This window comes from Chaetodon trifascialis, chromosome 6 (genome assembly GCF_039877785.1).
Source record: "Chaetodon trifascialis isolate fChaTrf1 chromosome 6, fChaTrf1.hap1, whole genome shotgun sequence".
Taxonomy (NCBI): Eukaryota; Metazoa; Chordata; class Actinopteri; order Chaetodontiformes; family Chaetodontidae; genus Chaetodon; species Chaetodon trifascialis.
This window is the reverse complement of record NC_092061.1, coordinates 1,895,293-1,906,213: the sequence shown is the minus strand read 5'-3', so window position 1 is coordinate 1,906,213 and position 10,921 is coordinate 1,895,293. Positions and strand designations below refer to the sequence as shown.

General features: G+C 44.7%; 2 protein-coding genes across 2 annotated transcripts; both read left to right on the top strand.

Moving 5' to 3' along the window:
• Positions 1–160: 160 nt before the first annotated feature.
• On the top strand, positions 161–1,960 carry dgcr6 (DiGeorge syndrome critical region gene 6). The gene is made up of 5 exons (XM_070963798.1): positions 161–530; positions 673–833; positions 995–1,095; positions 1,192–1,332; positions 1,456–1,960. Exons 1-5 carry the CDS (start codon positions 427–429, stop codon positions 1,531–1,533), a joined length of 585 nt encoding a protein of 194 aa, XP_070819899.1. The 5' UTR covers positions 161–426; the 3' UTR covers positions 1,534–1,960.
• Positions 1,961–3,293: 1,333 nt separating this feature from the next.
• Positions 3,294–10,275, top strand: slc7a4 (solute carrier family 7 member 4). Its single transcript, XM_070963797.1, has 5 exons — positions 3,294–3,388; positions 4,879–5,942; positions 6,071–6,777; positions 6,947–7,055; positions 8,177–10,275. The coding sequence occupies exons 2-5, from the start codon at positions 4,961–4,963 to the stop codon at positions 8,389–8,391; spliced, it is 2,013 nt and encodes a 670-aa protein (XP_070819898.1). The 5' UTR covers positions 3,294–3,388; positions 4,879–4,960; the 3' UTR covers positions 8,392–10,275.
• The last annotated feature ends 646 nt before the right edge of the window (positions 10,276–10,921 follow it).

Genomic DNA, 10,921 nt, shown 5'->3' with positions numbered 1-10,921 from the left:
ACGATGTCTTACTAATGTATAATCCCGTGAATGTATGGTTATACCTGGTTAAGTGTCTGGTCCTCAGGAGCGGCTCTTCTTTGATACAAAGCGCCACCTGCTGGCGAAGACATTGAACTACTGCGCGCGCAATTACAGACAGGCATCTTAACGGACAGCCACTTCCGCGTTGGGGTCCTCTTCGGAGCGAATGCAAGCTAATAAACAACGGAAGATACTCACAGCTAAAAAACAGCCACATTCTTCCTCTCAGACTGGTTTAGAAACTTAAACCGCGTTTTGTTACAGTACGAACATTAGTAGATGCAGCACAGTCTCCAGCAGTAACCTAGTTATCTTGTTTCTTGGAGGTTTTAGCCATAAACTAGCTAAATTAGCCGGTACTTGTAGCTAGCTGGATGTGTTCAGCACCGTGCTGTCGCCGAGATGGATCCTTATCCCGGAATTATCGGCGGTGATTCTACTAAACAGCAAGAAAGACATTATTACCTGTTGTCTGAACTGCAAACGTTAGTCAAAGATTTACCGAGGTAATGTTGTCTCAGCCCTCAGGGCAAACTTCCCTCATAGAATACACACAAGTGCTTTTACCAATACGTGCTTCAGTTTTAGCTGCATGGTTGATTTACAGCTGCATCCTGTTGATTATTGTTTGTTGTTCTCCATGGTTAGCTCCTTCCAGCAGCGCCTGTCTTACAACACCCTCGGTGACCTGGCCCTGGCACTCATAGATGGGACGGTCTATGAGATTGTGCAGGGGCTTCTGGATATTCAGCATCTGACAGAGAAAAACCTGTACAACCAGAGACAAAAGCTGCACTGTGAGCATCAAGGTTGGTGCTCCGTTCCAGTGCTCATGCATGTTACCTGGACTCCTCTACAGGCTATGACTATATGAAGTACCAAACCTGCTTCTGTAAAAAGGCCCTTGGTCTAAAGGTATAATCACCAAAGTCTCTGTGATGCTTTACTGGTTCTTTCCTTTTGTCTGCAGGACTCAAACAAGATCTTGCACGGAAACACAAAGACGCTCTGCAGTCATGCAAGTCTCACAACCTCGCGCTTCTCAAATCAAACCACCAAGCAGAACTGGAGGTAAGGCCTTGACATCCCTCTGCCTCTGATTACCAGAAGGACTACCTCTAATCCCACGTGCAGTGTTTTTCTGATGGTTGTGTGTTTTGTTATCAGGCTCTGGAAATCCGCGTGCGAGAGGAGCAAAGAATGATGGATAAGAAGATTGTCGCAGAAATTGATCAGAAAGTGATAGATCAGCAGAACACCCTGGAGAAGGCTGGAGTCCCGGGGTTTTACATCACCACTAATCCTCAGGTTAACATCTCCATCTTCCCACTGATGCCTGGAAAGGCAGAATATACGCACATGTGATGCAGACAGATGTCCAGCAGATGGCGATGTTCGCCTTAACTTATTGCTCTTCCATTGTTGTTTCAGGAGCTGACAATGCAGATGAACCTGCTTGAATTGATCCTCAAGCTTCAACAGAAGGAGTCGCAGTCTGGAGTCCTTTGAGAAGGAGACCTAAATATGCCCCAAAAATCAAAAACAGCATGTTCAGGAAATGTCTCTCACTTGTTGTTATGAGTCTCATATTTGCCATCAAAACCTGCAGGAGGAAGCTGGTTCTTGAGCATACAAGTAAAGAGTTTACAGTCCTGGAGGAGAGCAGAACCAGGATGTGACAGCAGAGATAGCAAAGCACTTAAATTCAGCGTCCCACATTGTGAGATGAGTAAAGTGCAGCCTTTGCCAGACAAGACATTTCTGAGGGTGGATGTGTTGCTTATGGCCACATAAATTGGCTGTAAGTGGGATTAATGATGTTTGGTGTCTCTATAAAACCTCCACGAGGCCTTTGGAGAAGTCGGCTCCATTTTGGGGAAGAAGTAATATTTTGTCGCTGTGTGTGCACGACTGAACTCTGGACAGCGATGATGTACCGATGTCCACACAAACAATGCAATATTTACACATCCACTGTGCCTGTGGTGGTGTTTTGGAGGGTGGTGCTGTTAGATTAAATCAGCCACTGGATTCTTAAGAAATGGAGCCGTCGGCTTCAGGACGCTGATTTCAAATGAGGTGTGAACGAACGAGGTGTGGAATGCATCAGCTCCAGTGATCCGTCTCTGCTTTGAACAAACTTTATTTGAACAGTACTGCGATACGTTTTCTACATCGTTTTCTAATTTGTGCAACTATGGTGTAATTTGTGTTGGTAAAAAGGGAAAATAAATGATGTCCAGGATGAACGTAACTGCTGTGTATCATTACATATTAGTATGTTCGTGACATGAATGTCTGCCGTCATAAAGCATTTTTTTAAAGTCTCTTAAAATATCTTTGTCTTTTGTGAAGAACTTTATCATTAATGTAAAACTTGAGTGGTTTGTGTTGCACTGGGTTCCAAGTTTCACTGGGAGGCTGCCAGTGCTCCACACTTCATGTGGAGCTAATTAAAACCTGCACCTGTTCATGAGCAGGATAAAAAAAACTGCAGCTGAGCAGAAACTATGGCCGACATATTGCTTTATTATATTCATAGTCTTTAGAAATGTAAGTGTTAACTTTAACCAGACTGTTTGGTTATTTTTACCTTTGAGGGAAACACAAAGTACTAAACATGATTAGCTTGTTAAATATGATGCATATTGATTAAAGGCCTCACATTTTCAGTTGAACTGCTGGTTCAACCTTCTTGTGTGAAGCTGGAATTTACATGAGGTCGTCAAGTAATACGACAAACTGTGCCACGACTAAACTTAACACCTGATAAAAAGTAGTTTTTATCATGTCACACATGCACAAAGTGTTATTTTATGTGCATGAAATAAGTGTTCAATCTTTCCTTTAAGGCTCCATAATTAAAAATGTAAAGGGGACATGTTTACCTTGTACTTTTAAACTCTAAGTACACTCTGCTTGTACTGCTTATGCTGATTATATACTTTAATGTTTATTATGTACTTTTACTCCAGCAGAACTTTGAATGCAGTACCTCTGTAACAGTATCTTTACAGTGTGGTATTAAAGTACTTGTACTTGAGTAAACTCAAGCTGCTTCCTTCTCTTCCACAAACATGTTCACATACACTCAGGAGCTCGTGCAGTCAGGGTCCGGGGTGCAGTCCGGGTCCGGGGACCCCCTCTGGGACCACCGGCTCCAGTTAACCTCATTGTGCCGTGCTGTGGGAGGGGCGCAGCGGGGAAGCCCTTCAGCGGCCGTGTGGAGGTGACTGCGCCTTTAAGAAGCAGTCCAGCCCGCTCCTGGTGGTTTATTCCTCGCGCACCTTCAGCTCCATCAGCAGACGATGCACTTCGGCAGCCGCGGACCTGCAGCGCCCATGAGACACCCTGAACCACAACGGTAAGAACTGCTGTGTTTCTGACGTCATTATCTCTCTTTTAGGGTTACAGAATAAATAATCCCAGCCGCCTCGCGCGTGCAGAGTGCTCTGCTTTCCCGAACATCCAGCGGAGGAGGGCTCGTGCACTAACGATCCTCTTTTTTTGCGTCCGTTTCCATTTTGTTATCAATTATTTATCTGGCGTTAAAACGACGCTTATTCCACCCGCCGCTTATTCCCCGCGCGGTGCGGCGTGTGGTCACGGACACGCGCTGAATGAATGTGAAGTGGAAGCGGGTCGTGTAGTTTACGGCGGGGGTTTTATTTCTAGGGGGAAATAAAGCGTTACGTAATTATAACGGAGGCATCCTGTTGTCGCCATATGCCATCTGATGGTGCGCCGCCCGGAGAGGCAGGATGGATCCGGCTGCTCTCTGAGGAGGAGGTCAGACCTTCTGTTGGCAGTCTAAAGATCAGAAATGCATCTTCTATCTCGGCTGTATTTGAGCTTTTGTTTCTCACACGAGCGCACCTTTAAGATGACGTGGACTGGCCCTGTGATGAGTGTCCAGCGCTCATTAGGCCTCGCTGTAAAATCTCCATAAAGAAAGATAAACTGATTAAACGGCCAGATGTTCCTCTGAAGGCTGCCTGACTGGTGGGATTAATTACAATTATGTTTTATTTCTTTTATATGATTTCACTGGAGGTAAATGTACTGACTACTAAATATGAAGCAGTATGTTTCCTGATGTTAACATAAAAACAGATCCTATTTAACCAGCTGACCTCCATTATATCCACAAAGCTGCATATTCATTTCTTCACCTTTTCAATGGAAACACTCAACACTTAATGTCACCACTGATTTCAAAAGATGAAGACTTACACTTAGACTTTTACTTCATTGATCCCAATTTGGGAAATTATTTTGTTGCAGTTTAAACACACACATAAACATAAAATATATACAATAAAGAAGAATAAAGAAGGATGAGTCATGAAAACTACGAGAAAAAGAATGCTCTCAAAAAATATAACTAAGCATGTTTATACATGGAATAACAGCTATTATTAAAAATGTAACTAAGTATAACTAAATATATAGTCATATAATGTGTATTATAATATTTAATACATATTATATGATGATAATCTGATAAAAAAAAAAACAATATAACTATAAACAAGTATTAAGATCAGAGAGAGAGTGAGCCAGAGCTATAAACTATGTCCCAGAAAAAACATGTGCAAGTTGCAGATGATGAATAAATGTAACCAGTGAACAGTATGTGCAGTATTGCAGTGCAGATCATTTCCTTAAATATATAGGCCCTGCTCTTTAGCGTCCACACTGGCTCTTTACAGAGACCCACAGTGTGAAAGCCAAACACCACGCCTCAGCCTGCAGACTCAGCACAGCATCTCAAACCAAAGAGCAAAAATATTCAGCAGCAGGTTAAACAAGTTGGCGGCTTTTCCTGTTCTGATGTTCGCCTCTGTCTTGCAGGTCAGCTTCATAGACAGGTAATGGATCCAGTGTGACTGGTATAGCACCGTACTGCCCAGCTGGCCTGCCTCAATCTGTAGCTATGGCATCTTGTACGAGAGGCTGCACCCCGGCGGTGCGCCTCTGTCAGAGACTGAACCGACTCAAGACGCTGGATGAGGACATGATGGCCACGTCGCTGAAACGCTGCCTCTCCACTCTGGACCTGACTCTGATGGGAGTTGGTGGCATGGTGGGCTCCGGCCTTTATGTCCTGACAGGAACAGTGGCTAAAGACATGGTCGGGCCTGCTGTCATCATATCCTTCCTTTTCGCAGGCATTGCCTCTCTCCTGGCCGCCTTTTGTTACGCAGAGTTTGGAGCACGCATCCCCAAAACTGGATCTGCCTACATGTTTACCTATGTCTCCGTGGGAGAGATCTGGGCCTTCCTCATTGGTTGGAATGTGATTCTGGAGAACATGATTGGCGGTGCTGCTGTGGCACGCGCCTGGAGTGGATATCTGGACTCCATTTTTAACCACGCCATTCAGAACTTCACAGAGACGCACATTATGCAGTGGAACGTGCCCTTCCTCGCCCATTACCCAGACATCCTTGCAGCAGGGATTCTAGTAGTAGCCTCGTTCTTCATTTCCTTTGGAGTTCAAGTGTCCTCTTACCTCAACCATATCTTCTCCACCATCAGCATGGGCGTCATCGTTTTCATCCTGGTCTTTGGCTTCGTGCTGGCCGAACCAGCCAACTGGAGCCAGAAAGAAGGAGGTTTTGCACCTTTTGGGATATCTGGGATACTGGCAGGCTCGGCCACGTGCTTCTACGCGTTTGTGGGCTTTGATGTGATTGCGTCCTCAAGTGAGGAGGCGAAGAACCCGCAGAAAGCTGTTCCCGTTGCCACCGCCATCTCCCTTGGACTGGCAGCAACAGCGTACATCCTGGTCTCCACAGTGCTCACACTGATAGTCCCCTGGCATACGCTGGACCCCAACTCGGCCCTGGCAGATGCTTTCTTCCGCCGCGGTTACAGCTGGGCTGGAGTTATTGTGGCAATAGGTTCCATCTGTGGTGAGTGTCCACCTTTTATTGAGAAGTAGCATTTAAATGGCCGTGGGTTGTGTTTAGCAGTAGCATTTGCTGCTCTGTGCTGAATTCTGACTTATGTCCTGATAATGACTCTCTGTTCCCATTTGCAGCCATGAACACTGTGCTGCTCTGTAATCTCTTCTCCCTCCCTCGGATCGTGTACGCCATGGCAGAGGATGGCTTGTTCTTCTCCATTTTTGCTCGGGTCAATCCCATCACCAAGGTCCCTGTCAATGCTATATTGGTGTTTGGGATCCTCATGGCCACCATGGCTCTCATCTTTGACCTGGAGGCCTTGGTTCAGTTCCTGTCCATCGGCACCCTCCTGGCTTACACCTTCGTGGCAGCGAGCATCATCGTGCTGCGTTTCCAGCCTGAGAAAACCAGCAGCAAGGGAACCACTACCACGTCCCCCAACCCGAACGCTGAGGCCTCTCCTGCTCCCTCAGAGTCTCAGACCATAAACGAGGACAGCGGCGAGCTGAAGCAGTACGAGTCCTTCTCTGACAAACTGCAGCTGGTGGAGAGGCAGAAGAGCAGAGAGTGTCGTGGGGTGGGGCAGCTGAAGGCCTGCTGGGAGCCGTACCTGGGCAGGCTGCTGGGGGACTGCGAGCCGGGCGAGGTGGTGGCCTTCTGCGTGCTGACCCTCATCGTCAGCTCAGTCTCCCTCTGCGCTGTGCTAGAGTTTGGAAACAAGCAGCTGCAGCTGCCGCTCTGGAGCTTCACCATGCTGCTGGTGATTTTTAGCTTAGCTTACGTTCTCAGTCTGGCCCTCATATGGATTCACGAGCCACAAACCAACAGCAAAACATTCCAGGTGAGCCCCTTTATGGTTCCTACAACCATCACACAACTCAAAGCTTATCCCTCATGATTCACAGTCCTGACAGCAGCATGCAGTAAACAGTATTACGCTCACCTTAACAGTAAATCTCAATGAAATGGATATATTTATCACCTGTGACTGACATGTTGTTGTTGTCCAGGTACCTTTGGTTCCATTGACTCCTGGTGCCAGCATCTTCATCAATGTATTCCTCATGATGAAGCTCAGCTCTCTAACCTGGATTCGATTCACCGTATGGATCGCTGTAGGTAAGAAGGCAGCAGATCGTAGGCAGAAATCAAAGTCAAAAATCCTCTCTGCCCTGTTGCGTGGTTTCTCAAACATATTCCTGCAAAGCAAATCCATTTTTTGCTTAAAATCTGTAAGAACTGATAACTTCCTCTCTACACAAACGTGGCTTTGCATGTTGTTGTAAGATTTTGTTGACTTAAATGCAAATCTCAGTAAATCTTCTGTGCTCTGAGGAAAGAGAGAAAGTCTTCCTTTTCTGTCAGCAACCCGTCTGAGCCGGTGGTCACACAGCGTTTATGCCCCGTCAGTAAGGGGATCACTGAGGAAACATGATTAGCTGCATTAGCTTAAGGCTTCTCTGGACCAGTAAACCATTTAAACGCTGCTGTCAGACTGCAGCAAGTTAACAAGATGCACAGGCATGGAATATTACACCTGACAGGGCCCCGGCTGGACTCTTTCCATTTCCCTAGAGAAAGAAATGGTCACTTACCTTCATAAAGGCCACTGTGTTTGTGTGGAGTTAAAGCCATGTAATCAGAATTACACCAAAGAGTAAATACAATGCAATGAAAGTACTGGATTTCATTGCTTTAGACATATCGAAGGCCTCTGAAATATATTTTTATCCATGGCTCTGTGGGTTGATTGTCTGTTGGTCGGTTGTTCCACCATTTTTGTACAGAAATATCTCAACAAACATAAACAACAGCAGCAACAATAATTTGATGTATTGCCATGAAACCTTCTACACACATACACGACATTTTATCTAGCGCCACCATCAGGTCAAAACTCACAACAGTCTCGTCAGCCTCAGCTGTAGTTTGTGCTAACTGCTAATTAGCTCATGTTAGCATGCTAGCTCACTAAACTATGATTGTGAACACATAAATGTTAGATCTGCTAATCTGCTAAGCAACAGCATGTTAGTTTTGTCATGTTCAGCACGGTAGCATGTTGACTTTTATCTTGAAACGTTGCTACACCGCTAGCATGGCTGCAGACCCTCAACCTTTCACAGAGCAGAACTTTGTGTCTCAGGTGACTTTGCTCGCTGCTCACCTGTGTGCAGCCTGCCCTGACTTTAAATTTGCGTCACTGCAGCTACAAATGTTTCGTCCTGCCTCTTTCCCAGGCCTCATTGTGTACTTCGGCTATGGGATCTGGCACAGTAAGGAGGGCATGCGGGAGCTGCAGCCCAAAGACATGGCCGCCCGCTACGTGGTGCTACCCAGCGGCAGCCTGGTAGAGACAGTGCAGTCCGTCCAGCCCGATGGACAGGTGGACCCGGAGCACCAAATCAACCCCTCCACTGACTCGACAGCTGAGGAGTGCGCAGGAAAGAGATGATGTGTGACCAAACGTAGTACTACTGCCTGGTATTATTTGTTGTCTCCCACTCATACGCTCTACTATTAGCTGTGTACTCTCTGTATCTCACTCCCTTTAACGTGTGACCGGCCTGCCACAGTCTGTACTCGTTGCTTTGCAGATATAAGCACACCACAAGGTGGGATGCACGCTCTCTGTCTCGTTGTGAAGCACACTTGTATATCCTGAATGTTTAGAAGAGAGCTTTACTGTCCTGCATCAAATTTGTGTTCCATCCTTTAAGACCAGCTCCAGTTTGTCAGAATCCACGTGGTTGTAGGTTCTATTCGGTGCTTCTTTGCGACAGACTGTACCTTTAGTTAAACACACTAGCAGATCTGCAGCTGGAAATTCAACATTTCATAGTAAACGTTCATTTGTTGCGTTTTTTTCAGTTAAATGTAGGAATGCACAGACTTTTGTGAGTTTGCATTTTTGCCTTTTTTTCCTCAAATTCTTCTCCCCAAAGCATCCAGAGAAACCACAGGATCTATCGTTTGGATCCTCTTGGTCCAGCTCCTCCTTTTGCTTCTCACAGACTGCCCTAAGTGTAGTTATTTAATCCTATACTCTAACATATTTATTTTTCTAGTATTACTATTTATAGCTTGCATTTATAAAGGACTCATTAGCTTCATTTATTCCTGAGCTTCTGTTCTTTGTCATTTTTGTGTGTCTCAGTATCTGTTATATGTTTTGCATGTACCTCTATTTGTGTCCTTCAGGAATTTGTGCTCAGCTTTTAAGTGGCTGAACGACACTTCAGTGCTTCACTTAATCTCCTAAAGCTCGTCCCATGACCCTGTTCTTCTTTGTGTCACTGATCTGGTTCCTTTGCCGTCTTTTCTCACAGACATTCAGACAGCAGTCGTCTCCGTGTTTTTTCCCACTTGGCATGAGATTAGAAATCAAAGCACAGATCATTGAGCTTTTATTGTCATGTGACTGATTTCCTGAGATGACCTGAGAGATAATTAGATTATTGGCTATGTGAGGCAAGCACAAACCTATTGAATGGGCACTTTCACACACACAGGGTGGAGTGTTGGGAGGCAGGCGGACATCGGTTGTGATGTTAAACCCGGGATGTGCCTCATCTCTCCGAGGCCTCCGTAATCCCAGCAGATTTGCTGCGGTCCCTGTCGCCAGCCTGCAGCCTGACCCAGATTAGATGAAGGCACACATGTGAGAACGCTCATATTATAGCGATAACATTCCCTCAGCCGACACGTGGAAACAACGGCGTCAAGAAGTGAACGCGAGGCTTCAGTTTTAGCGTATGTAAATGTACTCAAAGGATGCTTTAAGTGATTTCAGTTTGTGTTTGCATGTGTTACATAAGAAACCAATGGCCTTAAACATGTAATCAATGCAGACTGAATTCCAAAGTTAAAGTAATCAGTCTTTATGATTTCCTTCTTTCACTTATTTGTCTGTCGGTAAAAACTCTTACGCAGGACTTCATGCTTTCTGAAGACAACAGACGTGGAGGGACAGAATGTGCAGTGAGAGGCGTGTTGGCACGAAACGAGTCAGGCTCAAGAGAGTTTTGTACAACTTTGCACACTGAAATCTATTATCTGGTAATTTTGTGTGACAGTTTTTCTTTTGATGTCGGGGCCAGCGACAGATATTGATACTGCGGTGCTTTTTTTTTTTAAGCTGAATGTTCTCTCACTTCTTTCTGTCTTTTCGTGCCAGGAAGCACAGTTACGATGAATTATCCAAATCTTTTCTTACTTCTGAATAGTGTTGTACTCTGTACTTGCACATTAAGTTCTCAGATCTTTCTGTTATGGTGTACGTCTGTATAAAATGCAAAAGACTGTGTTATCAATGAAAAATAAATGTTTTGAAGCAGCATTTACAAAAATCTGCATTGTGGAATGATCTGACAGCAGCATCACACCCACGAAGTTTCAGGAAGTCTCATCCTCGCAGCAGTTTTTAGTTGTAATGTACGTCGCAAGTTTAGTCTGCGTCTCGTCCAGAAGGCAGAAGAAGAAGGTAGATTACAGCCAACGTCAAACACACGTAGTCGTCATGCGACCTGGGCACATGCATGATGATTTTATTAAATAATACTAATAATTTGAGAATAAATAATCTAATCTAATAAATGTCATCTCTTTTCATTCATCCACCTTTTAATGTTTTTTTAACCAAACAAGTCAAGTTCGTCTTTGTGAAAGTCCAAAATTCAAACCAACCACTGAACCTCAAGACTGTCCTTGTCCTTTATGTTTGGTCTTACCTGGAGGCAAAATGTAGATTAACTCACTCTAATAACCATATTCCTACATGAAACCTGGACACGACCACAAAAACACTACTTACCTTCATACTCACATGCAGTACTTGAATAAGAAAAGGATACCTTCAATTTGGCTAAAAATGATCTGGAAAATGTGTTGAAAAGCATTAAATTTAAGTAGCTGATTTCTAGAATGACAGAATAAAAACACCAAAGGTTAATAATTTAAGTTATTTCCATAGTGGTCGTGGCAGC

What these genes read in the sequence shown, in the direction of transcription:
- slc7a4 (XM_070963797.1), top strand. Translation starts at nt 4,961, where the DNA reads ATGGCATCTTGTACGAGAGGCTGCACCCCGGCGGTGCGCCTCTGTCAG. An exon ending in CCAACAGCAAAACATTCCAG is followed by an intron (nt 6,778 to 6,946) that starts GTGAGCCCCTTT and finishes GTTGTTGTCCAG; the next exon opens with GTACCTTTGGTTCCATTGAC. An exon ending in CACCGTATGGATCGCTGTAG is followed by an intron (nt 7,056 to 8,176) that starts GTAAGAAGGCAG and finishes CCTCTTTCCCAG; the next exon opens with GCCTCATTGTGTACTTCGGC.
- dgcr6 (XM_070963798.1), top strand. Translation starts at nt 427, where the DNA reads ATGGATCCTTATCCCGGAATTATCGGCGGTGATTCTACTAAACAGCAA. An exon ending in TTAGTCAAAGATTTACCGAG is followed by an intron (nt 531 to 672) that starts GTAATGTTGTCT and finishes CTCCATGGTTAG; the next exon opens with CTCCTTCCAGCAGCGCCTGT. An exon ending in ACCACCAAGCAGAACTGGAG is followed by an intron (nt 1,096 to 1,191) that starts GTAAGGCCTTGA and finishes TTTTGTTATCAG; the next exon opens with GCTCTGGAAATCCGCGTGCG.